The 24,935-nt window shown below is 48.0% G+C and overlaps 1 protein-coding gene across 1 annotated transcript in view; it reads left to right on the forward strand.

Annotated features, from left to right (window-relative positions):
* The window catches only part of PLEKHA6 (pleckstrin homology domain containing A6), a 48,539-nt gene that overhangs the window by 4,726 nt on the left and 18,878 nt on the right, over positions 1-24,935 (forward strand). The window contains exons 2-7 of the mRNA XM_042782999.1: positions 2,994-3,098; positions 3,805-3,877; positions 8,841-8,941; positions 12,425-12,627; positions 14,895-15,377; positions 17,177-17,693. Of these exons, the coding sequence (XP_042638933.1) occupies positions 2,994-3,098; positions 3,805-3,877; positions 8,841-8,941; positions 12,425-12,627; positions 14,895-15,377; positions 17,177-17,693 (1,482 nt within the window). The remainder of the gene's footprint in view (positions 1-2,993; positions 3,099-3,804; positions 3,878-8,840; positions 8,942-12,424; positions 12,628-14,894; positions 15,378-17,176; positions 17,694-24,935) is intronic.

Raw genomic sequence — 24,935 nt, forward strand, 5'->3', positions numbered from 1 at the left:
GCAGAGGAGGTTTAAGAGTAAATGAGAAGGGAGGGAGTTAGGTCTTCCCAGTAGCTTGGCCCCAAAGAGAGAAAGAAGGGAAGAAAGGTGATGCTTGGCAGTGGACAGCAAATGTAGGGCTGAAGGGGGTTTTCAGAGGTGTGTGAGTGCATGATTAGGTGTCCCTGGGAGGTACAAATGGTAGTTTGAGTCCACTCAGAGGTGACTTGGAAACAAGGCCTGGCAATCTAGTTGCAAAATATCAGCCATTGAGAACCCTATGGAGCGCAGTGACCTTTGACACATATGGTCACCATGAGTCAAAATTGACTCCATGATAACTGATGTTTCATGGTTTTTTTTTTTTTTTTTTAACAGTGGGTATTTTGGAGAGATAATGATGCTTTAAGATGGAGACACTTGAGTGTGTTTGCTGAGCAGAAGGAAGTAGTAGAAAAGGAAAAGTTGAAGGTAGAGATTTGAGAGGAGATCATCAGTGGAGCAAAGGCTCAAAAATATGACAAGTCTGAAGTGTTAGCCTGGAAAAGAGGACTATGCCTCTTCTTTTGACATTGGTTGGAAAGAGGCAAAGATGGTGGCAAGGGCAGTAATTTTCTAGGTAAACCTAAACCCACTGCTGTTGAGTTTATTCTGACTCATAGTAACCCCCATAGGGTTTCCAAAGCTGTAAATCTTTATGGAAGCAGACTGCCTCTATCTCATCTTTCTCCCATGGAGTAGCTGGTGGGTTCAAACCGCTGACCTTCTGGTTAGCAACCATAGTGCCACCGGGGCTCCTAATTTTCTAGGTAAGAGGGTGTGAAATTGAGGAAATACATTTCTGATAGCCTCCATTTTCTCTGTGAAGAAGGAGCAAGATCCACTGGGGTGAAGGCAGAGGCAGGGAGGTTGGAGGGCCTGGGACAGTGGTGAGGGTGTAGAGCAGAGTTGCAGTCTGGGGCTGAGCTTTGCTGGCCTTGGGGACTGTGGGTCTGTGTTGGCCGCAGTCTGTACTGTGTGTGATTTTTCTCTAGGAGAACCCTAATCTGGCTATGGATTCAGGGAAGATGGATACTTTGATCACTTGAGATTAATTTAAGATTCTGAATTTTAAAGGAGTTGCAGCAGAAAGACATTGGGTGGGGTTTTTAAGAGTATGGTTTTGTGGGGCTTTGTAAGAAAAATAACTAAAACAAGGAGGGGGCTAATGAATCTAAGAAAGAAGGGAAGAGTTGAGAAGCTGGGACTCTCAATGAAATAGAAGAAAGCTGGCATAGTTGAGTAACAGTAAGAAAGCTCTGCTTAGTCAATTCCAAAGAGTGATATGTTGTGATTGGAAAATGGGAATATAGGTAGTCCCTGATTTATGAGGGGGCTCCATCCTGACAACTCTGTTGTGAGCTGGTTCTGATATAATGTATGGTGAATACCTCTTTAAAAAAAAAAAAAATTCACAGCGTGCTATATGGCTGTGTTTTGAACAGTAAATCATAGCATTGAATGTTTGCAAGTGAACATCTGAGAATGATAACATCAGCAAATTAGACACTGCAACATTGTATCCAGTACATATTATTAATGATAAGATGTACAAAAAAAACTAAAAACAGATGGTCATAAGTGTGGTTTTCATTAGTCAAATATGTCATAAGTTGGCAACTCTCTGTGTTAGAATTAAAGATGTTAATAGTGAAGGAATTTGGGGTGCTGAAAAGGTCTAAATTGTAGCCATGGGCGGGAGCTGCTGACGTGGAAGGGAAGGATTGGGGGTTAAAGACGTCAACCCACCCACCACCCGCTGCCATCGAGTCAATTCCGACTCATAGCTAGTTTCCAAGGTGGCAAATCTTTTACGGAAGTAGACTGCCCTGTCTTCCTTCTGCAAAAGGACATTAAGGTAGTATAAATTTAGGTCATTGGATGGATCATCTTGAAGAACATTGAAATTTTCCATAATGATGGCCCAACTTAGAATGTTGAAGCATTTGTTAATGTGTTCACTTGGAGGGACCCTGTAAGCTATGGAGCTGGGTGGCTATCATCTTTATGGAAGCTGCTCGACAGGCATGGATCTTCTGCAGTGCTTCTGGGTGGGTTCAATCAGGCAACCTTTGGGTTAGTAGCCAAGTGCAGACTGTCTGCACCACCCAGGAACCTTAAGAGTTAGAATGAAGGGGACATCTCTTATCAAAAATCCTCAGCCTGTGAAATAATGATCTAGAAGCTGATAGTAACAAGAGGGGTTCAAGAGTGGAAGATTAGACAGTAGTGCTTAAAGAAAGATTGTTGCCAGAATGTGGGAGAATGATAATGTCCACATGGCTACTCAGGAGCTAGGAGCACACGCATATATGCTCCCCACTCTACAGTATGTTGGGCATGAGAATGAACAGGCCTCTGAGGATGAGGTAGGGGAATCTAATTACAACTGAATGGGTTACAATAAACATTGTGAAATAGGTAGGGAGAAAGGACAGTAGAGAAAGGACGGGCTGGGAGTGGAATGAGGAATCTTATTTTCTCCTCAAATAATGCTATGAGACAAGTAGGCTATCTTGAGTCTTATTTTAGAGCTGAGAAAAGAGAAAGCCAAAGAATTGAAAAGTTGTGCCCTTCAGTTAGGAGTCCCTGGGTGTGGTGCAAATTGTTAAGTGCTCAACCAGCAATCAAAAGGTTGGTAGTTCAAACCCATCCAGAGGCACATGGAAGAATGGCATGGTGATCTCCTTCTCAAAGGTCGTGGTCTTGAAAACCCTGTGAAACACAGTTCTATTCTGCAACACATGGGGTTGCTGTGAGTCAGAATCGAGTTTGGGTTTTTTTGGGGGGGTTTCGTTTGAATTTTGCCCTTGTGTTAGTAACAAATCTGAGATTCACACTGGGGCCTTGTAGAAGTGGGCCTCTGGTAGAATGAGGGCACCCCAGGAATAGCCTGAGGGAGACATAGCTCCCAGCAGATAGAGCAGAAAGATGAGGGAAGACAGCCTGGCCAGTTTCTCTCTCTGCCTCTGTAGGCACCTCGAACATCCCGCAAAGCCATCGCCTTTGGCAAGCGCTCACACTCCATGAAGCGGAATCCCAATGCTCCAGTCACCAAGGCAGGCTGGCTCTTCAAACAGGTGAGACCCCCTCTGCCACACCGTACACCATCCACCATCATCACTGCTTTCTCCTCATAGCACTGGAATTCCTCTGTGGTTTTATCAGTCTCCTCCTCCCCCGCACCCCTCCCCCCAACTGCTCTGCGAATGAGTCACTTAATTTTATAAAGGCTCAGAGAAATTAAGTATCTCCCCAAGTCACATAGAAAAATTAGTGTTAAATTTGGGAATCCAACCAGATCTCCTGATGGGCAGATGCGATGATTTAGAAATGTGCTAGGTCACTAACCCTGCAGGAACAACCCACTGGCTCATCCTCAGCAGGTCCCTCTTGCTATGGGAAGAGGGTCTCTTCAAGTCTAGGGGTCCCCTCTGTGGAGACTGCAGAGGGGGTTGTCTCTGTCCTTCACTTCTCCTCACCTGACCTTGCTGCTACCCTTGTCTGCCCTTCTGCTCCCTCATCTTGCCTTATCTCTTGCCCCTTTTATCATTCCAGGGGAGGCACTGAGCCCCAGAATGACAGAATTAGAAGGTCACAGGCAATAATCTAATGTCAGTTTCCTGCATCTGAGGCCTCAAGGGAGTTGCTGCCACTCGTCAGTGGCAGAATGGCAATGAGAGCCAGAGCATCCTTATAATTAGTGCAGCCCTCTTCCAACTGCAGCTCCTCCTCCCCCTACCCAGCTCACCATCCCTCACCCCTGTCTCTGCACGTGTCCTTCAGGGCAGCTCCGGAGTGAAACAGTGGAACAAGCGCTGGTTCGTCCTGGTGGATCGCTGCCTTTTCTACTATAAAGGTGAGATTGCTTTTTGGGCCAGAAGAGGTGGTGGGAAGCCAGGGCTTACCACTCTTTCTTATTCTACAGTACTGCCAGGCTCTGCAAGGAGCTCTGGTGGCACAGTGCTTAAATGCTCAGCTGCCAACTGTGGAGAAAGATGTGGCAGTCTGCTTCTGTAAAGGTTTACAGCCTTGGAAATCCTATGAGGCAATCCTACTGTGTCCTATAAGGTCGCTAGGAATCGGAATCCACTGTGAAGCAATAGGTTTTACTGGGCTCTGCCTTGGGTGGGCATGGCTGCAGGAGGGCAGATCTCCTCACTGTATGTAATCTAGGAACCATGACAGGGGAATAAGGGTAAAGCTCACTCACCCTTTTACTCATGTATGCTTACACTCACACATGCTCACACTTACTCACATACACTCCTTCACTCATATACTCATTTACACACACTCACTCTCACACACAAGCATACTCACACAAATTTATACACTTGTTCACACAGTCACACACAGGGGCATACTCACACACACACTCATTCATTCACACACTTATTCACTCACTCATTCACACACATGCACACACACTCACTCACACTTTTTCACACATACAAACTTACATACTCACTCACTCCATATTGAACATGTTTATTGATGCCTATGAGGTTTCAGGGCAAGTTCTAGGCCCTAGTTGGTGGTACAGCAGGTGAACAAGGCAGTCATTTGGATGAAATACCTGAGGGATGAGGGAGTGAAGAAAAGAGGATGATCTGCTGGTCAGAGATCTACTAATTGGACTTGTGGGTTAATCTTCTTCCTGTCCCACTGAAACATATGACCTGATCCTCCATGAAAGCAGGGATTTTGTCAGTTTTGGTCACAGCTGTACCCACAGCACATAGTAGGTGCTCAATTAGTGTTGAAGAAATGAACATCCCCAGCTTCTACCTGCTTTACTCACCCCTACTCTGAGCTGGAAAAGAAGGGCAAAGATCTGATAAAGGTCTGCAAGGATCTGAGGCTGCCTGTAGGAAGTTATTTTTTAAATACATACAACATTGTTTCAAGATGGGCACCAGAGGGAGATAGCAAGGGTCAAAGACAGATAGTCAGAGTTGCCTCAGGCTGATGCCTGTAAGGAAACAAGACATAGAGGAAGGGAAGGGAAGGAGTAAAATTATTTTGAAGCAGAAGAGCCTATTTTGTTTGCTTCCTTGCCTTGGGAACAGCAGAGCCCTGATTGCTCCAGGGCTCCCAGGAATTATTTGGTGAATCATTAACTTTGGCAAAGGTTGTTTGTACACAGTGACTCCCCCCAGATTACTGCTGTCCCTGTGCCCTGTGCTGCTGCCGCCTGGAACCCAAGGAGAGAAATCAGGAGGAGGCTGAGTACACAGGGTATGGGTCACAGAAGAAACCCCAGGCTGGGGAGAAGAATCAGCTCAGGCCAGGGCCCAGCTGCTGGGTCCTGGGATACAGGACCACATGGAGCCGTAGTGTGAAAGAACTGGGAAGACAGCCAGGGTCTCTGCCAAGGCGGGACTTTGGGACTGCAATGAGGGTTGTTGTTGTTGTCAGCTGCTGTTGAGTTGGCCCCCAACTCATAGCAACCGCATGCACAGCAGAATAGAATGCTACCCGGTCCTGTGCCGTCCTCCTGATTGGTTGTGGATGGGAGCACTGTGATCCATAGGGCTTTCGTTGGCTGGTTTTTGGAAGTAGATTGCTAGGACTTTCTTCCTAGTTCATCTTAGTCTGGAAGTGCTGCTAAAAGCTGTTCAGTTTCAGAGCAACACACAAGCTTCCACTGACAGACTGGCACACATGAGGTGAATTGGCTAGGAATCAAACCTGGATCTTCCATGTGGAAGGCAAGAATTCTACCACTGGGCCACCATTGTGTTACCACTGCCTCATGGCAATGAGGGTAACCAAACCAAACCCACTGTCATTGACTCGACTCCAACTGATAGCAACCTATAGGACAGAGTAGAACTGCCACATAGGGTTTTCAAGGCTGTAAATCTACAGAAGCAGACAGCCACATCTTTCTCCCACAGAGCGGCTGGCGGGTTCGATCACTCAACCTTTCGATCAGCAGTCTAGCACTTAACCATTTGTGCACCAGGGCTCCTGGCAGTGAAGGCAGAACCTCAAAAAACTGAGAATGCAAAAGGGCAAGACACATTGAAATGGCAATTACTATCTACCAAGAAATAGTCCTAGGATGCCCCTCCAACACTGGCCTGGACTCTACCACACAGGGACTCCATCTCTTCCAGAGGATGACAATTTTAGCATCCCTGAAGACAACCACTGACACGAGCTCCAAGTCCCTCCTCTTCCTTTGGACATGCTTTCCTCTGGGCACCATGCTGTGGTCCAGTCAGAGAGGGCTGCATCTTGTGGAGATGATGAGTAAGAGAAGGGGAGCTAGAGGAGTTTATAACTCTTCCCAAGGTTTCTTTTGAGCTCTGAATTAAGATTTTCCATAGTCAGAAACACAAATATTAAATGGCAATCCCCAGGAAGTGGGGAGGCTCTTGTTATGGTGTCAGACTCTAGGTCTTATGGCTGTCCCAACTGTCCCACTGAGCATCATGCCCTTTCTGGCTCCTGCTGACAGCTGGGAGGTAGACTAGTTAATCCAACAGTCTCCTCTGGAGATCCAGGATGAATTATGTAGCAGCCTGATTGTGAGCCTGAACTGGGGCTGTATGCAGTGGGCGTGTCTTCCCAGGGAGACTCCTGGGGGTGAGGGGTGGAGATGCGGAGGTGGGGATTGGGAAGTAGATTTATTGCAGCAGGAGAAAGCGAAGCAGTCTGCTGGATACCTGGGAGAACCAAAGATGTAGTTGCCTGAGGTGCAAGACAGCAGAAGATGGCACTCTCCACTCTACCCTGTTCTGTGCCATTACCTGGTTACATGTATCACTGTGGGAATCATCTTGCTTAGAAAAGCAGTATAGGAGAGTGGTTAAGAATGCTGACTTTGGTGATGGCAAACATTGATCTGCAGGTGGATAGATGAGTGCACAGGCTAAACAATTAGGTATGTCTAGGCAGTGGGGAGTATACCCATGACCATGTATAGGGTTGGCAGACAATGTTTCTACAAGTATATTTGTATGTTGTATAAGAATTTCTAGGTACATAGTAGAGCTGACAAGGAACAAGATTGTAGTCACTTCTTGGCCACAGCCAGCTACGTAGAGGGAGCTAGTAGATGGACTTGTGTCAGGATCATGGTCAAGGAGACATCAAGCTCAACTGGCATAACATACTACACATAAACATTGTTCCACATCCTACTTTGGCGAATCATGACTGGGATCTTAAAAGCTTGCAAGTGGCCATCCAGATGCAACGATGGGTCTCTCCTCATCCAGAGCAAAGAAGAATGAAGAAAACCAAAGATGCATGGAAACAGTTAGTCCAAGGGACTGGTACATCATGTAATCCTCAGCCTATATGACCATGAGGCCAAAAGAACTAGATGGTGCCTGGCTACCACTGTCAACCACTCGGAGAAGGATCTATGTAGGAGATCCTGGATAGAGTGGGAGAACAGTGTAGAACAAAACTCAAAATAAAAAAAAAGGGACCAGGTTTGCTGGTCCGATAGAGCCTGGTGGAACCCCTGAGACTATGGCCTCTAGCTGCCCTTCAGGTCTGGAATTGAATCCACTCCTGTATCTTCCAGCCAAACAAAAGACAGGCATAGGAGCTGAACATTTACATTAGGTAGATGTACTCCCTGAAGAGATTAATCATAGGAGAATAGAAGGGCTGTGTGTGCACAAGGAGACAGCTCAGAGGGCAGGAGAGCATGGGAGGTAAGGACACAGGGAAGAGGTAACTATAGGGAGGAAGTGGGAAAAGAGCTGTTGTGTTGTGAGAAATTGCAGTCAATGTCATGAGACAAAGTGTGTGTGAACTGCTGTGTGGAAGATGAATTTGCTCTGTAAACTTTCACCCAAATCACAATAAAATTAAAAAAAAAAAAAGAATGCTGACTTTGGAGTCAGACTTCTTGGGTTCAGAGACCAATTCTACCACTTAAGTAACTTTGGACAAACTGTTTATCCTCACTTTGTCTTGTCTCCTTACCTATAAAATGGGGATGATAATAGTACCTACTCATGGGATTATTGGGAGGGCTAAATGCATTAAGTCATTTAACTTAGAACCATGCTCAACAAACAGTGAGCACCCAAAAAAATGCTAGCTCTAATTTATTTATTGGCTTGCATACTAGAATAAAGGAGCCCTGGTAGCATAACAGTTAAGCTCTCAACTGTTAACCAAAAGGTTGGCAGTTTGAACTTACCCTCCAGCTGTTCAGGAAAAAGACCTCACAATCTGCTCCCATAAAGATTAAACCCAAAAACCGATTGCCATCAAGTTGATTCTGACTCACAGAGACCCTACGGGACAGAGTAAACTGCCCCATTAGAGTTTCTAAGGCTGTAAATCTTTATGGAAGTAGACTACCTTATCTTTCTCCCATGGAGCAGTTGGTGAGTTTGAACCACTGGCCTTTCAGTTAGCAGCCAAGTGCTTAACTACTGGCATGGAAACCCTATAGGGCAGTTCTCTCTGTCCTATAGGGGTCTCTAGGAGTCAGAATCAACTCAATGGCACCCAACACCACCACCATACTAGAATGTAACTTCCCTAAGTGTGGGTCCTTCTCTCTTATTCACAACATAGATTCAGTGTCTAGAAGTGTCTTCAAGGCTGCCAGGCTGCCTAATTCTAGGGAGTGTGCCCCCATGGAGCTGGGCAATGCACATCCCTTGTGGTTGTATATGGTGGTCCTGCGAACCTGACAAGTATAGATGAGCAACAGGTATTTATTGATATTTATTGTAATAGGGCTGATGTTCTCCTCTTCCCTCTTCCCTGTCCATGTGTATGCATGGGTGCACACACACACATGCACACACACCTCACCTGTGCCTCTGCTTCCCTGGCAGATGAGAAGGAGGAGAGCATCCTGGGCAGCATCCCCCTTCTGAGCTTCCGTGTGGCTGCGGTGCAGCCCTCAGACAACATTAGCCGGAAACACACCTTTAAGGTCAGTTGGCCTTCCACTCCCAGGCCAGGTGGCTGAGAGAGGCTGCTCTCCTAGTGCTCACGGGGATGGAGAAGGGGATGGAGAGCTGCTCCCTCAGGGATCTTAAGTGGTGGTGGTGTTGGAGGGTTGGATAGGGAATGGCCTCTGGACTCTCTACAGGCAATTGTAAAGTTTGTGAGGGGATCCTTCCTCTTCCTCTTCCTCCTCAGGGTGTGGATGGGCCAGCAGAGATGTGCTTCTAGGGTCTCAAAGATTTTCCTGGGGAAGAAAGAGCTTTGCCCTGAGGCCATTGACCCTCTGCCCAGTAGCTTGGCACCTGGAAATCCCTCATAGCAAAGACAGGAGCTGGGGGCTGTAGGGGTTCTGAGATCCCTTCATGAAAGTCCTTCTTTCCTCCCACCTTGGTCCCAGGGGATTGGACCACCATCAGACTTACTCACATTTTCAATTATTGGGGGAAATTAGGGTTCAAGTATCATTACAATCAAGAGATCACACCTTATGTAGACAGAAATTTGAATTAACAAATGTACAGAAAACTGGGGCTCACCTTCCCATTCAACATCCCTCCCTCTGAACCCCATGGGGCTCCACCCATCAAGGATGTGCCTACAGCTGGCTCATCCAAAGCCAGTGTTTTTCCACATTTAAAAATTCATGACCCATTAGAAACTGTAAAACATCCCATGCCCTTTGTGTATTTTATGATGCAAAAACCAGAGGTTCTTTTTTACTTGCCAAATATAAAATTATCATATCGACCCTACATTTTTCTTAGTAGAACCTTTTTTCTCCCAAAGCCATAGTGTTGGCTGATAGGACCTGCAGGTCACACCAGGTCAGAGTCTGCGCTCTTAGAGCCTCAGAGATGCTTGAGCTTTCCTGTCCTTCAGACTGTGGTCACCTGGCCATAGAAAAGAGGTGGGCAGCATACGCAGGTACTGCTATGGGGAACAAGGAGGCACTTCTATGGCACATAATTAGTTTCCAGACCCCCAAGGTCCTGTATGACAGAGGTGTGAACAGAATGAACAATTAATAACACTCTGACTCCAGGGAGTCAGGTTCTAGCTGGGGAAATAGGAACAGGCTGTTTAACCAACAACAAACAGCCTTGCTTTCCACAGATGCACATACACACCCACACACAATCAAACAGCCTGTCTCACCCTCCCTGCTAGAGCTGTTCATAGACACATACACACTCCAGCACAGAACTCTGCTGGCTGCAGGCATTAGATAAATGTCCTGAGGGCCTGACACATGCCCTCTCCACAAATCAGACACCACTGTCAAGCCTACCCAAATGCCCTCCCCCTTCTCCTTCCTCCAAGGAAAGCACTGCCTCTTTAAAATTCAACTCTGAGTGCTGTGCTCCATGGCCCACAAAGGGTTCTGATTGTGTCTATTCAGTGGCCCTTCCCCAGGGAAGGGAGGGAAGCTGAGACAGACAGGACGCTTGTCCGGCCTCAGCCACCCAAGGAAACTTTCTGATCACTAACAACGAGGAGCCAGGAGCCTTTTGCTGGATGCCTTAACCTCTTCCTAGCATGGCCCTTGGGGGCTCGGTGGGCTTTACCCTGCTGAGACACCTCCCTCAGTTTTCTGGCCCCCTTTCATAATTTCAGGCCAGTGTCCCCTCCTAGCCCTCCATCAGTGGCCCTGTCTTTTCCCAGGCCCCCTGCCTTCCTCGTCACGGCACTAGTCCTGTGCCTTTGCTCTCTCCTTGTTTTCCATGGGCATGTTTTGTCCCCCAGTGTGACTGTGAGTTCAAGTGCACACACCATGTCTCCTCATTCTTTGTGACCAATGCCCAGAGCACACAGCAGGCTGTCCACTACACGCTCATTGAATTGATGAATTCATTCACTGCCCACTCCTCATACACACCCACAAGTCCCTGCCTGTGCTTCTCTTTTCTCCACAATAACCCTGTGTTCTCTACCCCAGAGAGCTTGCTTGGGCCCCTACTCTCTACACCCCTGTGCAGCTTACTTCTAAGTTCAAGATGCCTCCTTTCAGCTTCGTGATTTTAGTCGGCACCTCCCCTGCCCTCTCCCACACCCATCCTGAGTTCTGCCCACATATGCTGGGCTCTCTGCTGGGTCGGGGGTGGGTGGGGAAGTGTGGAGACAAGCCGGAGCTAAAAGAAGGAGGCCTGCCCTTGCCTGTGGAGAATAGAACACGCCTTTGATGGGCAATGGAGTGCTCTTGTCAGAAAGAAACCGAGTCCTGAAGAAACATGCAGGCTGACACTGCAGTAGACAGAAACCCAGAAGGGCTGGGCTGGATGAGTACTTGGATTTGATATTGCTTCTCAGGAGAGCAGGGGCTTGGTCAGAGGACCCTGGCATCCTCTCCTTTCAACCCCAGGATTTAGCACTGAAAGGGTCTGAAGCTTAAGTGAGGTTATAACAGTAACCCATGGAATGGGCTAAACAGACTACTTTGTGTTTATTGGGGGGGGGGGCGCGGTTACGTGCCTTTTTCTGGGAGATTGAAGTTCTTCTTGGGAGGGATGCTGCAGTCCCAGGAAGAATCTAGCCCTGCAGCATCTTTTCCTTGTGGGCCAAGAACTCTTGAGTTTCACCATGTAGACCTGCCCCATTACACAGATTCATCAATTAGGGCCAGAGCAAAAGGGCATCTTGTTTGCAGTTTACAGAGCTGGACAAAAAAATGCAGGATTAGCATTTGGATCTCCTGATTTACACCCCACCACCAGCCTAAATTCCCTTGGTGCAAACTCTCCACCTCCTCAGCTTGGTGGCTGAATTGAGCATTGCTGGGTACTGACATCCCACTGGTGATACCCTAGCAGATCGGGGCAGTCTGAATACCTCATCCCCTTCACTGTGCTCTTCAACATTTCCTGCCTCATCGTCTTCTGTCTATCCCTCTGGTGTTTGGTTGACCTGTTCTCTGCTTTTCCTCCTTCTGACTGCGTGAGGACCCCTCCTCTGGACAGGAGATCCCTTCTGGGTTCCCGCCTGCTGTGCCTGCCAGTGGCCACCAACTAGGTAGTGTGCCCTGTCTGTATGCCAGTGCATGCCCCTTGCACGCCCATGGAGAGGATGAACTGTCTCTCCTCATTGGAGAAATGATGCCAGCTTCTCAGTGGTGAAGCTGGCTGTGAGAATGGCATGTGCTCAGGGTGGGGGGTGGCATCTTCTCAGATGTTGGGTAATTGCCCTTCAAATCAAAGATGGAATTTGAGGGGCGAGTGGGCATGGTAATTGTCCCTTTTGCTTATAATCGCCACAGGTGGGATGGGTAAACTTACCTGGATATTGGTCTGTTGAGTGGTGTCCAGAGAGCCAGCCAGGGCAGATACTTGGATGCCAGCTGGAACACTTGGCATAGCTGTGGACTACCCTCCTCACCTTGCCCTGAGCTCCATGTGGGTGGGAAAAAGTGCTGCTGGGGAAGGGAATGGCCCCACTGACCACCCGTTCTGTGGATGTTGGTGTCCTCTCCCTACAGGTGACTGTGTGCTGGGTGGACGAGGTCGGGACCAGTTCCACGCACTGCCTCTCCCCACAGGCTGAGCATGCAGGTGTCCGTACCTACTTCTTCAGTGCTGAGAGCCCCGAGGAGCAGGAGGCCTGGATCCAGGCCATGGGGGAGGCTGCCCGAGTACAGATCCCCCCAGCCCAGAAGTCAGTGCCCCAAGCTGTGCGCCACAAGTGAGTGATAGAGTACCAGGTGCAAGGAGGGGGCTGGTTGCTAGAGAAAGAGTAAGAGAAGACTTGCCCAACTCTATGCCATTGCTGAGCCCTTTGAACTTCTAGAGAGCTGTAAGCCATCTCCTTGCTTACAAGCAGGAGGCCCTTCACCCAGCTCTAAAAGGAGCCTTCTCTATGCTTTAGAAGCCCCTAGGTGGTACAGAGGGTTAATGTGCTTGGCTATTAACCTAATGGTTAGTGATTTGAATCTGCCCAGAGGTAGCTTGGAAGAAAGACCTGGCTGCCTACTTTTTAAAAATCAGCCATATAAAATCCTGTGGAGCACAGTTCTGACACACATGAGGTTGCCATGGGTCAGAATTGATTTGAAAGCAACAGGCTTATATTGGGTTTTCCATATTACCTAGACCCTGAGGGAAAGAGACTTAATGAATAGGTAACCTGCAAACCTGATCTTCAGGAAGTTTTGCTAGTAAACTTAGAAGTGTGTCTTACTGTTATTTAGTCATTTCCTATGATTCAAATTTTAGTGGAGACAGAAAAATATGCTGCCTTTCTCTTGTAATAAAGTTCCACTTGGTCTCTCCTTCCTGTTACTTCCAACTAAGCGGTCTCAGAGCCTGTGGTCTCTCCTCCCATTTTCTGAGCTGCTGAGACCAAGAGAGAAGCCACGTTCCACCAGGGCCTGGCCAGGGGCCAGAGGTCAGGGTCATTTCCTGGATTTTCTCTGCTGGAAATGTGGTTACACATACAGCCTTTGGAAGAAGGTGGACTTGGGTTTGAATTCCAACTTGGTCATTTGCTCATGGTGAGATCTCAGGGTAAATTACTTATCATCTCTGAGCCTGAGTTTCTCCTTCAAAAACAGGACTTAGGACCCTACTTTACAGAGTTGCTGTGAGAACCAAATAATATGTGTAAAATACTTTCCATGTAGTAAGCACTCAGTCTGCAGCTGCTCCCATCTGCATCATCACACCACTAACACCCCCATTAGCACGTATAGCTGCAGGGCCAGCCTCTAGTTTAACTGGTTATGCTGTACCTCTTAACACCTAACTCAAGACAGCATACCAAGAGGGATCCAGAGGAAGAAGTTTTACAGTATAGACTTCAAGAATTGATTCACATATCTTACGAGTGTTTACCAAGTAATATTTTTACAAGAATACTTGAATACATCTAATTTGACAAGCTATAGGGAAAAACTTGTCCAAGATTCCATCTTACCTTCAACCAAGGGCCATAGTTCCAGGAGTTCATGAATTTATTTCACAAATATTTACTGTTAATTATAAATGTGTAAAGCAACATGCTGGGGCCCAGGAATAGAAGAAAGGAAAAGTTTATGGTTCCTGCCCTTGTGGAGCTTACGTTCTAATGGAAAGTCAATCTTGGAAGTAACTGGAGAGGGGAATCAGCATGTTTATTTGCCTGTGAACTTTTAGGTAACAGCTCCAGCCCTTGGTGCTTTCCAGGTTTTATCTCACAACAGCCCTATGTAGGGAAGTATTATTATACGCATTCTATAGATGACAAGCCTAAGGCTCATAGAAGTTAAGTCACTTTCTGTAGGTGAGAGAGAGCTGACCTATAAGAAGGCTTTGTAGTTGGGACATCAAGGGACAACTACTGTTGTAAAACTTTAGTGTAGAAGTTCAGAGGCCTGGAACAGGAACAGACTACAGAGGAGACCAAGACTTTGTGAGGTTAGTCATGGAAAGTGTCTTGAAGAAGGGCATTCTTGGCCATAGCTTGAAGACTAGGGTCAAAGTGAGCCCGTGGAAAGGAGTGGGAAGTGACCTGTGCAGAAGACCTGGGGGACAGAATGAGTATGTTATGCTTCCCAATAACAAAACAATTACCATCAAGACCATTCTAATTCATGGTGACTCCGTGATCAGAGCAGGACTATGCTCCAAAGGATCTTCAGTGGCTGATTTTTTGGAAGCTGATCATTAGGCCTTTCTTCCAAGACATTTGTGAGTGGGCTTGAACCACCAACATTTTGATTAGCACCAAGTATATTAACCATTGCTCCACCCAAGGATTCCTAGGCAGGATAGGATTATGTTTTGTAAAAATTGGGGCAAGAAGATAAGGTGGTAAGATTTAGGAAACAGAACTGTAATTCACTGAATCCTGTTTCCTTTGGTACCTTCCTGCCCATCCTTCTCCCCTCCTTTTCTCCTTCTCAGTCTACCACTCCCTGCCCAACTCCATACTGGGTTGGAGTCACTTACAACATCTCCCTTGGCATCCTGCAGCCATGAGAAGCCAGATTCAGAGAACATCCCACCCAGCAAACACCACCAGCAGCCACCCCACAACAGCCTCCCCAAGCCTGAGCCAGAGGCCAAGACTCGAGGGGAGGGTGATGGCCGAGGCTGTGAGAAGACAGAGAGGAGGCCAGAGAGGCCTGAAGTCAAAAAAGAACCTTCAGTGAAAGCCAATGGCATCCAAGCTGGACCAGAGCCAGCCTCAGAACCAGGGAGCCCTTACCCCGAGGGCCCAAGGGTCCCAGGGGGTGGGGAGCGGGCTGCCCAGCCCAATGGTTGGCAGTGTAACTCTCCAAGCCGGCCAGGGAGCACAGCTTTCCCACCTCAGGACGGAGAGAGTGGAGGACACCGGCGGAGCTTCCCACCACGCACCAACCCTGACAAAATCGCCCAGCGCAAGAGCTCTATGAACCAGCTTCAACAGTGGGTGAACCTCCGCCGGGGAGTGCCCCAACCCGAAGACCTTCGGAGGTGAGACCCAGTGGGGACTGAGGTAGAATTGAGATGGTGTTGTGGCTCAGGATGGGAATGGGATAGTACATGTGTGGCATCACCTATTGGAAACCCTCTGGAAACTGGGCTGAGTTGGGAAACAAGAACATCCCATGATTCCAGTTTGCCCAAATCCTCTCCTGCTACATGCCTCTATCTTTAGAGTTTGGCCTTTACCCCTGATTCTTGCTTTCTCCTGTTGAGAAGAAGGAACAGAGTGACCCAGTGCCTCTCCATAAGAGTATTGGGTGGCACAGGGGACAGGCAGTGTCAGTCACAGGGTTGTTGTTGCTAGTTCCCTCCAACTCATGGTGACCCCATGCACAATAGAACAAAATGTTAGAGTGAAACCAAATGTACACAAACTTGAATGTAAAACAAATTCTGCTCCATAAATTTGCACCCAAAGCACAATAAAAAATAGAGAACAAATTGTTGTCCAGTCCTGTGCCATTTTCACAATTGTTGGTATTTTCAAGTCCAGTGTTGTGGTCACTGTGTATTTTAAGTGCCTTCCAACCTAGGAGGCTCATCTTCCAGCTCTGCATCAGATAATATTCTCAGTCATGGGGTGAGGGGGTAGGGAACCTAAAAGTTGTTCTAGTTATACATCTACCCAAGCTTTGGACACAAGGCTCACTAACCACCAACCCAACTCACTCTATTTTTTAACAGCTATAACTTGGAGTGCAGTGGTGGCTCAGTGGTAGAATTCTCACTGTCCATCTGGGAGACCAGGGTTTGATTCCCGGCCAACGTACCTCATGCACAGCCACCACTCATCTATCAGTGAAGGCTTGTGTGTTGCTTTGATGCTGAACAGGTTTCAATGAAGCATCCAAACTAGCACTAGGAAGAAAAGTGTGGAGACCTGCTTCCAAAAATCAGCCAACTGTCAGATTCCATTGTGCATGGGGTAGCCATGAGTCCAGCTGGCTGAAAAGCAGCTAATAACAACCATTGTTTGAAAGCTGTTATTTATATGAAAGTAACAAAAAACAAGTAAGATGTTGCCCTGATTGGTCCCAGTTCTGCCCTCTGGGACTCATTTACTCCTTTATCCAGTGATTAGCTTTGAAATAGTTGAAGACACTGATCATGCCAGGTAGTGTTTCTCAGGGCAAGTGGATATGCTGGCTCCTCTCTTGAGGGGTCTGAGCAGCTCTGGGACAGCAGGTAACAGCCTCAAGCAGGCCTAGGGACCTGGGAGGAATGTGCCCCCTAGTGGCCTGAGCTCATGCTCCCAGCTGGTGCTCTGGTGGTAGGGCATCTGACCTGAGACCAGGAAACCCTCTGGTTCTGTCCTTGACTAGACCTTCAAACCAGGGGTGGATTCCTCCTTACCCCCTCCCCCTCCCCTCCTTTGGGATTTGGTGGACTTTCTTCTATTTGCCCTTCATTGAAACATGCTTTCTGGAAAGGAGCTGATAAATTGGTTCACACCAAGATGGAAATGGCTAATATGGCTTCCAGTTTTTTCCCAGGAGGATTTCATTTAAAGAGACAAAGATTGAAGTTAAATGTTGGCATTCCTAACATCAGGGAGCTGGTTGACAGAGGGCGTTTAAGGATAGGGGTGGCTTTCCCTACACCTCTGGAAACAAACCTCATCTTCTGAGCAGTGGCCCCTCTGACGCTCACAGGTCCAGAGGCCGGCCTGGATTCACTTTCTCCCGTTCAAATCTTCTTTAGGCTGGAGGACATGGGGGAGGGGTACGGCATGGCAGACAAGCACCTGTTTTGTCTGGGTTCCTTACACTGTTCCCTCTCTCTCTCAGTCCCTCTAGGTTCTACCCCATGTCCCGTAGGGTCCCTGAGTATTATGGCCCCTACTCTCCCCAGTATCCTGATGATTACCAGTACTACCCGCCAGGGGTGCGGCCAGACAGCATCTGTTCCATGCCTGCCTACGATCGGATCAGCCCGTCCTGGGCCCTGGAGGACAAGCGCCATTCCTTCCGCAACGGGGGCGGCCCTGCCTACCAGCTGCGCGAGTGGAAGGAGCCCGCAGGCTATGGGAGGCAAGACGGCACAGTTTGGATCCCCAGCCCCTCCCGGCAGCCGGTGTATTATGATGAGCTGGACGCGGCCTCTAGCTCCCTGCGCCGCCTGTCCTTGCAGCCCCGTTCCCACTCCGTGCCCCGCTCGCCCAGCCAGGGCTCCTACAGCCGAGCCCGCATTTACTCCCCTGCTCGCTCACCCAGCACCCGCTTTGAGCGGCTGCCACCCCGCAGTGAAGACATCTACGGCGACCCCGCTGCCTATGTCATGAGGCGATCCATCAGCTCCCCCAAGGTGAGCTCCTGGCCTGCCCCTCCTTCCTCACTGGCTGAGGTCTCCAGAGCCTAAGACAATCTGTGGAGGAAAGGTGGAGAGGCAGGCTCCCCTGGACCACTGGGGCTTGTGCTGTAGGACCAAGGATGCTGACCACGGACCCACTGACCCTGTGGATATTCACCTTGCTCCATCAGCAGCAACATTGCTCTGTGCTCATCCCTAGGTCGTTCCAGGAACCATGCTATCCATATAAAAGGGGGCACAGAGGGCTCTGTCCTTTCAAATCCTGAGGACCTGGACAAATGATTGCCAGGCGGGGGGCTGCTGTCAATTTTAGTTTGGAATCTGCACTGGAATAAGATACAAACATTCTTGACTTTTGACTTCAGGTGGTGGGCAAGTCTGTGTCCCAGCTGTACCCCCTCACCTCTCCAATCCCCTTTCTCTTCTAGTATGATTACCTGGGAGACAGGCGGCCAGTCCCTGCAGGACTGTTCCCCTACAACTACCCACCATCCCCCACGATCCACGATAAGATGGTACGTCCTCTCTTCCCACTCTACTCCTCCCTGCTTCCACCCAGAGTGGAGCTGAACTGGGACAGACTCCAGGGATGCCCTGTGCCCAATGCCAGCTTGTCTGGCTTTTAGCAGCCTCTGGATACCTCCTCCCTCCCAGTCAGGAATATGGCCCCAGTACAGAGTTTGGTCCCTATTACTCCTTCTCCCCTGTGACACAGAGCAAAGGAGCATGTAATGTCCTGATCTAGCTGATGTCTCCTCTCTGGGTTACAGGAGAAGGGGCCTGGACTGGGGGCTTAAGTAATGGGCTGGGAAGAAAAACCAGGCTAGAGCTCCTAACAACAGGCAAGACTTTCTATATTCTTCCACCCCCTTAGTGTACTTGCTCCAAATTTATCCTTTGCTTAGAATGCCACTCTTGGGGGAAGGGACAAAGGGTGTACTTGAGGAAGAAAATATGTTCCTTATGTGTCTACTCCCTTTTCTCTCCCCTTCCCACTTATGTCTCTTCCTGGAATTTGTTCTCCTCAGAATTTTTGCCTCTACCTGGAGAACTGAATGCAGATGCTCCACTTGGGTGGGTTAGGGTCAGCCACTGATAATGCAGGAAGAATCCTTGTCCTGGAAGGCCTATTGCTAGCCCCTCCCCATACATGGTGCCAGAAGGCCAGGTCAAGGAGGCCTTGACAGGTGGGGTGGGCTGCAGCTCCTTCCCCTCTTTCTCAGATTCTGCCAGCATCCAAACCCTAGAGCCCTGACCTACAGCAAATGGCAATGGATTTTTCCAGAAAACTCAGGAACAGCTCTAAGAGGTGCTCACTGGATTGCTTCAGCAGTGCTTACCTCTTCCACGGTGTGTGTGGGGGGGTCTCGATAGCAGACCTATCGAGATGGAGTTAGGACCCAGAGTGTATCCCTTCTCTGGTTGGGAGTGTCCAGGAGATAATGACTTTACCTACCCACATCCTCATCCTCTCCCTTGTCCAGAATCCTCAAGGGCGAAGGGAGCCCTCTCTTTGTCCTTACCCAGCTAATTCCTAACTGCTTTGCTTCTTTTTTATTGTTTTCTTTTGTCGTGTTCCTGTTTGTTTGTGTTGCTGTTTGGCCTCTTGGCCTCGGGCTCCGGGTAGGATGAACTTTTAGACCTTCAGTTGCAAAGAAACCTAGAGTATTTGGATCAGCAGGTAGGCAGAGCTGGTGCCCCCCCCACCACCACCATCCCACTGCCCCTGTGTCATGTCTGCCTCCTCCTACCTACCCCTCATCTTCCATCCATTCTGCAACCTTTGTTGGCACAACCAAGACACAACAAAGTGGCTTATATTTTGGTTTGCTCCTTCTCACCCCTTCTCTTCAAAGCCCTTTAGGGCAGCTGGGAGTTTCCTGGGGAAAGGAGAACAATAAATGACCACATGAATAATTAATGCCACCTCATATTTCTCCAGCTTTCAGCCCAGATGGAACTACCCCCAGGAGGCAGGTGGGATTTGCATTTTTGCTGAAGAGGAGAGAGTAGCAGAGATGGGTGGGAGCTCTGTGCTTCCGCCTAAAGTGCTAAGGATTTAGTTCAGCCTGAGTCTAGGGGATGTTGTTGAACTCTGTAACTTGTAAATGGAGGTCTACAGATCTGCCTTGGGATGATTTTAAAAAGAGTATCAATTCAATGTATTTGTTACTGTCTCTGCAAAGCCCTTTTGCGTAGCAAACCAAGCCAAACTCACTGCCATTGAGTTGATTCTGACCTATAGTGACCCTCATTGGGTTTCCAAAGCAGTAAAGCTTTGTAGAAGTAGTTGCCCCATCTTCCACAGAGCAGCTGGTGGGTTTGAACTGCCAACCTTCTGATTAGCAGTCAAATGCTTTAGGCACTGTGCCACCAGAGCACCTTCCTTTTGCATACACAACTCAAGTTTTCCTGAGAATACAGTGTGGTAGATGGAATAAGTATTATCAGCCCAATTTTACAAATCAGCAAAAGAAAAAGACAATGACTGTTCCCAAAGTATGTTACAGAGGGAAATGGCTGCCTGGGCTCCTGGCTGCTGGGGTTGAACCATTAGCTACTTGGCTTTTTGACACTAAATGGGCTGTGCTATTCTTTGTGTTAGGAGCTCTGGTAGCATAGTGGCTAAGTCACTTGCCTGCTAACCAGACGGCTGGCGGTTCAAACCCACCAGCCACTCCTCGGAAGGAAGGTTGGGCAATCCTACTTCCCTAGTGATACTGCCTCGAAAACCCAAGGAGGGGTCGCTATGAGTCGGGGCCGACTCGACGGCACATAACAACAACAACAACATTCTTTGTGTTCAGACAGACTAAGGGTCAGTATGTGGGCATTTATATGAGCACATACTCTTATGTTCAGATCTGTGCTAAACACAGGGGACCAGAGTACATGACATTGTCCCATGGAGGCAACCTGGGTGGTGGAAATCATAATAGTAGCTACCATGACCTAGTGCTGTCTCTGTGCCCACACTATTCTAAGCACTTTACAGATTTGAACTTGTTTAATCTTTATAACAACCCATTTTGCAGCTGAGGAAGCTAAAGCATAGAGAAGCTAAATGACTTGTGAAGGACTCACAGCCAGAAAATGACAGAGCTGGAATGTGACTCCAGAGTCCAGGCTTTTTGACCCACCTTACAGCTGAGACATATGTGAAGAAATTTGGGCTGAACCTCAGTAGCGGTTCTTTTAAAACTGTAGAAAGCACCATAAATGTGAACTCAGAGGATGTGGCTGTGATGTTGGCTCTTTTTTCTACCTCTTTAACCCAATTATTTTAAAACTGGGTTTAAAACATGGGTCATACACCATGTCCCATCCTCTTCCAAACCAAACTCACTGCCATTGAGTTGGATCCAACTCATAGCAATCCCTCCTTGGGTTTCCAAGGCAGTATCACTATGGAGGTAGCTTGCCCAATCTTCCTTCCAAGGAGTGGCCGGTGGGTTTGAACTGCCAGCCTTCTGTTAGCAGTCAAATACCTTAGGCACTACACCACCAGAGCTTCCTTCCTCTTAGTGGGCCTCAATATCTAAATTACATCATCTACCTAGAAGACTGTGGGCACTGGGAAGCACCAGATAGCTGGATTTTAATCAACAAGGACAGCTCCCTGCCCTCAAGGGCCTTGCATTCAAGTTCCAGAAGCAGCACTTGGTGCTCACACCATGAGCATTCCAGCCCATGTGGGGACTCAGCCCAGGATGGCATCCCAGAGCAGGTCTGGAAAGTACTGGACAGTCCTGGCTGGAAGCTAGGGTCTGCAGTGCCTTGGAGTGTCAAGGGGCAGGGCTCAGTGCCATCCTGCTTTAAGGCTCCTGGGCAGGTTTCCTCCCTGTGACCTATGTGGCTGGCTCTAAAAAACCAAAACCAAACTCACTGCTATGGAGTTGACTTCAGCTCATGGCAATCCCTTATATATTACAGTAGAATTGTGCACCATAGGTTTTTTAATAGCTGATTTTTCAGATTAGACTTTTCTTTCAAGGCACCTGAGTGGACTTGAACCTCTAACCTTGTCATTAGTAGTTTAGTGCTTTAACTTTTTGTATCACTCAGAGTCTGGCTGGCTGTCTGCTCTGTCCATAATGACTGGCTATCTAAGCATTCAGTGAAGACAGTGGGATCCCTTCCTGGAGGCTTCTATCCTCAAAGAGGAACTGGGCCATTAGTCTGGGGGCTTCAGAAATAACCTTTTGAAAGACCTCCTTCTAGATAAAGGGTAATACTCTTAAAAGGTAGCTTGGCATAGACAAGCTTCTTCTACCTTAAAAGGTAGAAGGCATAGTCAAAGCACTGTACTCTAAATCCAGCTCTGCCATTTGCAAGGACTTTTTTTGGGGGGAGGGGGACCTTGGAAATGTCATTTAGCCTCTCTAGATCTTTGTGTTCTCACTCCTAAATTGGGCATTTTAGAACCTGTCCTTTCTACCTCACAGGGTTACTGGGAGAATCGAGTGAGAATGTATATGAAAGCACTGGTCAGGCATTGGTGGAGGGGGTGGTACCAAAAAAAAAAAAACCTCACTGCCATTGAGTTGAATTCAACTCATAGAAACCCCCTTTAGGTTTCTGTAAATCCTTACAGAAGTAAATTGTCCAGTCTTCCTTCCACAGAATGGCTGATGGGCTTGAACTGCCAACCTTCTGGTTAGCAGCCAAATGCCTTAGGTACTATGCCACCATAGCTCCTTGGAGGGGGTGACAGCTGCTATTATTATGTTTTCCTCCAAAACTCAGACTATTAATTGAGCATTACTTACTGTGTAGAAAGCACTGGGTTAGGTGCTTTCTCACAGTTTTTTCTAACATTTTGGAGAAATAGAAGGTGGCACAGGGCAATCTTCTTAGAGGGAAGGCCCTTGGCTGAGAAATCCCCAAAGGCAGAGTGTGGATGGGAGCAGGCCATGGTGAGAACATTCCTGATCCTTGATTGCTTTGGATCCATGGATTTGGAAAGGAATGAGATCAGTGAGTGCCCAGAAAGAGCCTGCGCCTTCTTTGCCTTCTCAAAGCCTGGTGTGTTGGTAGATCTGCCTTGTTCCTTCCTCTGTATACACACATACACCCCTCCATAAACACCACATGCATACATGCTCATCCATACACTCACACTCAAAATCCAAACACACCACACACAAGGCATGGCCATGAGACATAGGCAGCAGATATAAACATACATATACCCACCTACATTATACACCGCACTATGTACATTCACACATATATGTATCACACATGCAAAACCCCCATACAATAAACACAGTCTCATACACATGCACACACAGGCTCCAAGAAGGTAGAAATAAACTTGAGTTCGGAGCCTTATGGAGAATGTGGTTGCTGTCTTGTTAACTTTGAACTCTTATAAAAACAGTCAACCTCATATTACAAGAGTTCTTTTGAAAGTCATTTCAATCACAAAAATGTATATCATAGTAAAAATAACTGGGTTAAAGAGGTTGAAAAATCAGATCTTACCAAAGCCTTTAAAAATGCTGCCAACCCTATGGATGGGGTAGGAGGATGCCCCTGGCCTTGTTTACAGTATGTGGAAGCAAGAGTATACTTGGGCTACTGCCCAAGAGGGATTAACAGGAAGAAAGGACAGTGTGGGTTCAGCCAAAATTGAGTCAATAATGCCCCAAAACATAGGGAGCCCCTACCTGTGACCCCCAGAAGGTCTCCCTCAAGATGCCTCCGTCCTCCCTTCCCTCACTCACTTCCCCTCCCAAAAGATGTTCCCTGTACAAGTCCTGTCTTCTGTTGCCTTCTCCTTGGAACAGTTGAGTTAAAGGGACACAGCCAAGGACATTTGCAATTTGTTTGCTTTCTAATGCTCTGAACCAGGGGAGGGAAATGATGGCACTTCTGGTTGATTTGGTTGACCTTCCTTCTCCCTTTCTCGCTTCTCCCCCTCTCCTCCCCCTCCCTTTCTCTCTTCTCACCTCCCCTCTTTCCTTCCCTTGCCCCCTCCTCCCCCACCTCTCTCTTCCTTTCTTTTTTCATTTGGCAAATAGCCTTTCCCCCTCCATGTTCCTAATGACCCTTGAAATATAAAGATAATGTATGTGGAGAGCAGTGTTCCGATAGCTGATGTCCTTTTAACATGGCTTGCTTGTTTTGGCCTCCTTATTTGCTCCCTAGCATCATCCAAGATCGTCATGGGTGCTACCAGCCCAGCTCTGGAAACCATGTTTAGCAATCCTTTCTACTCTAGAGCCAAGGGATGAGCAGGACCCAGGGAGAGGGATCTATGCCTATTTATTTGTGAAGATCTGTCCAAAGGGCATGTCCCAGACTTTCTTTGTGAGTTGTTTCATGTAATTCAAATTTTAGGAGATCAGCCTTGCAAAATGACCATGTGCTCTTTGGCCGAGGCAGTGTGAGAAATGGGTGCTAGGGCAAGGAGATGACCACCTTGGGCAAGGTGGATGACACTCAGAAATGTCAAGCACCCAGGGGAAACATCACTGGCTGGGACCCCTTTAGTGCTGTGAACAAAGGCACAGTGTCCTTGCAGCTCCATTCTGTGCCTTTCCTCAGGAGCAGCCTCAGTGCTATTCCTGAGATGGTTCACGGCAGGCTGAGAGATGGGCGAGGCCTAACAGAGGGCTCTGGAGGCTCCAGGAGGAGCTACCCTTTCCTGTTTCCTGTAAACCAGCATCAGTGGGCTTGCTTGGGGGGAGATGTATGTGCGTCTGAGTTTGAATCGTCCATTCCTTCCTCTGCTGCAGATGAGTGAGAGCGAGACTCTCATCAGTATGGTGAACCGCATGGTGGAAAACTCTTCCCCCAGGGCCCAACTCTTCATGCAAGTAAGACCTCTGCCTGGCAGCATGGTCACCGTCAATGCCATCTCAGCTGCTTGTGCATGGTCGACTCAACCCATCTGGGGTGGGGCTTGCTCTGACCAATTTGCTTATCTGCAAGGCCTCATTTCCTCTAGAGATAGTCTTAACCTAGTCTCACTCCTTTAAAACCACTGTGTCTCCTCCATTCTTCACTTTCATGGGTACACCTCAGGCCCATTTCCTAGACCATCAGAAAAATCCAGCACCAACATCTCATGCCATGCTAGGGATCATAAACTGGTTTTTAATGTCCAGGGCTTCTACTTTATTTGCTGTCTTCTCAACAGTCATTATTGAGGTTAAAAGTATGATGAGTGCAGTACGGGACCAAAGTTATATATAGTGTGCTATGGTTACTGGGGGAGCTCTGGTAGCA

The sequence above is a fragment of the Orycteropus afer genome, unplaced genomic scaffold, assembly GCF_000298275.1.
Source record: "Orycteropus afer afer isolate SDZICR_OR568_19922 unplaced genomic scaffold, OryAfe1.0 scaffold00572, whole genome shotgun sequence".
Taxonomy (NCBI): domain Eukaryota; kingdom Metazoa; phylum Chordata; class Mammalia; order Tubulidentata; family Orycteropodidae; genus Orycteropus; species Orycteropus afer.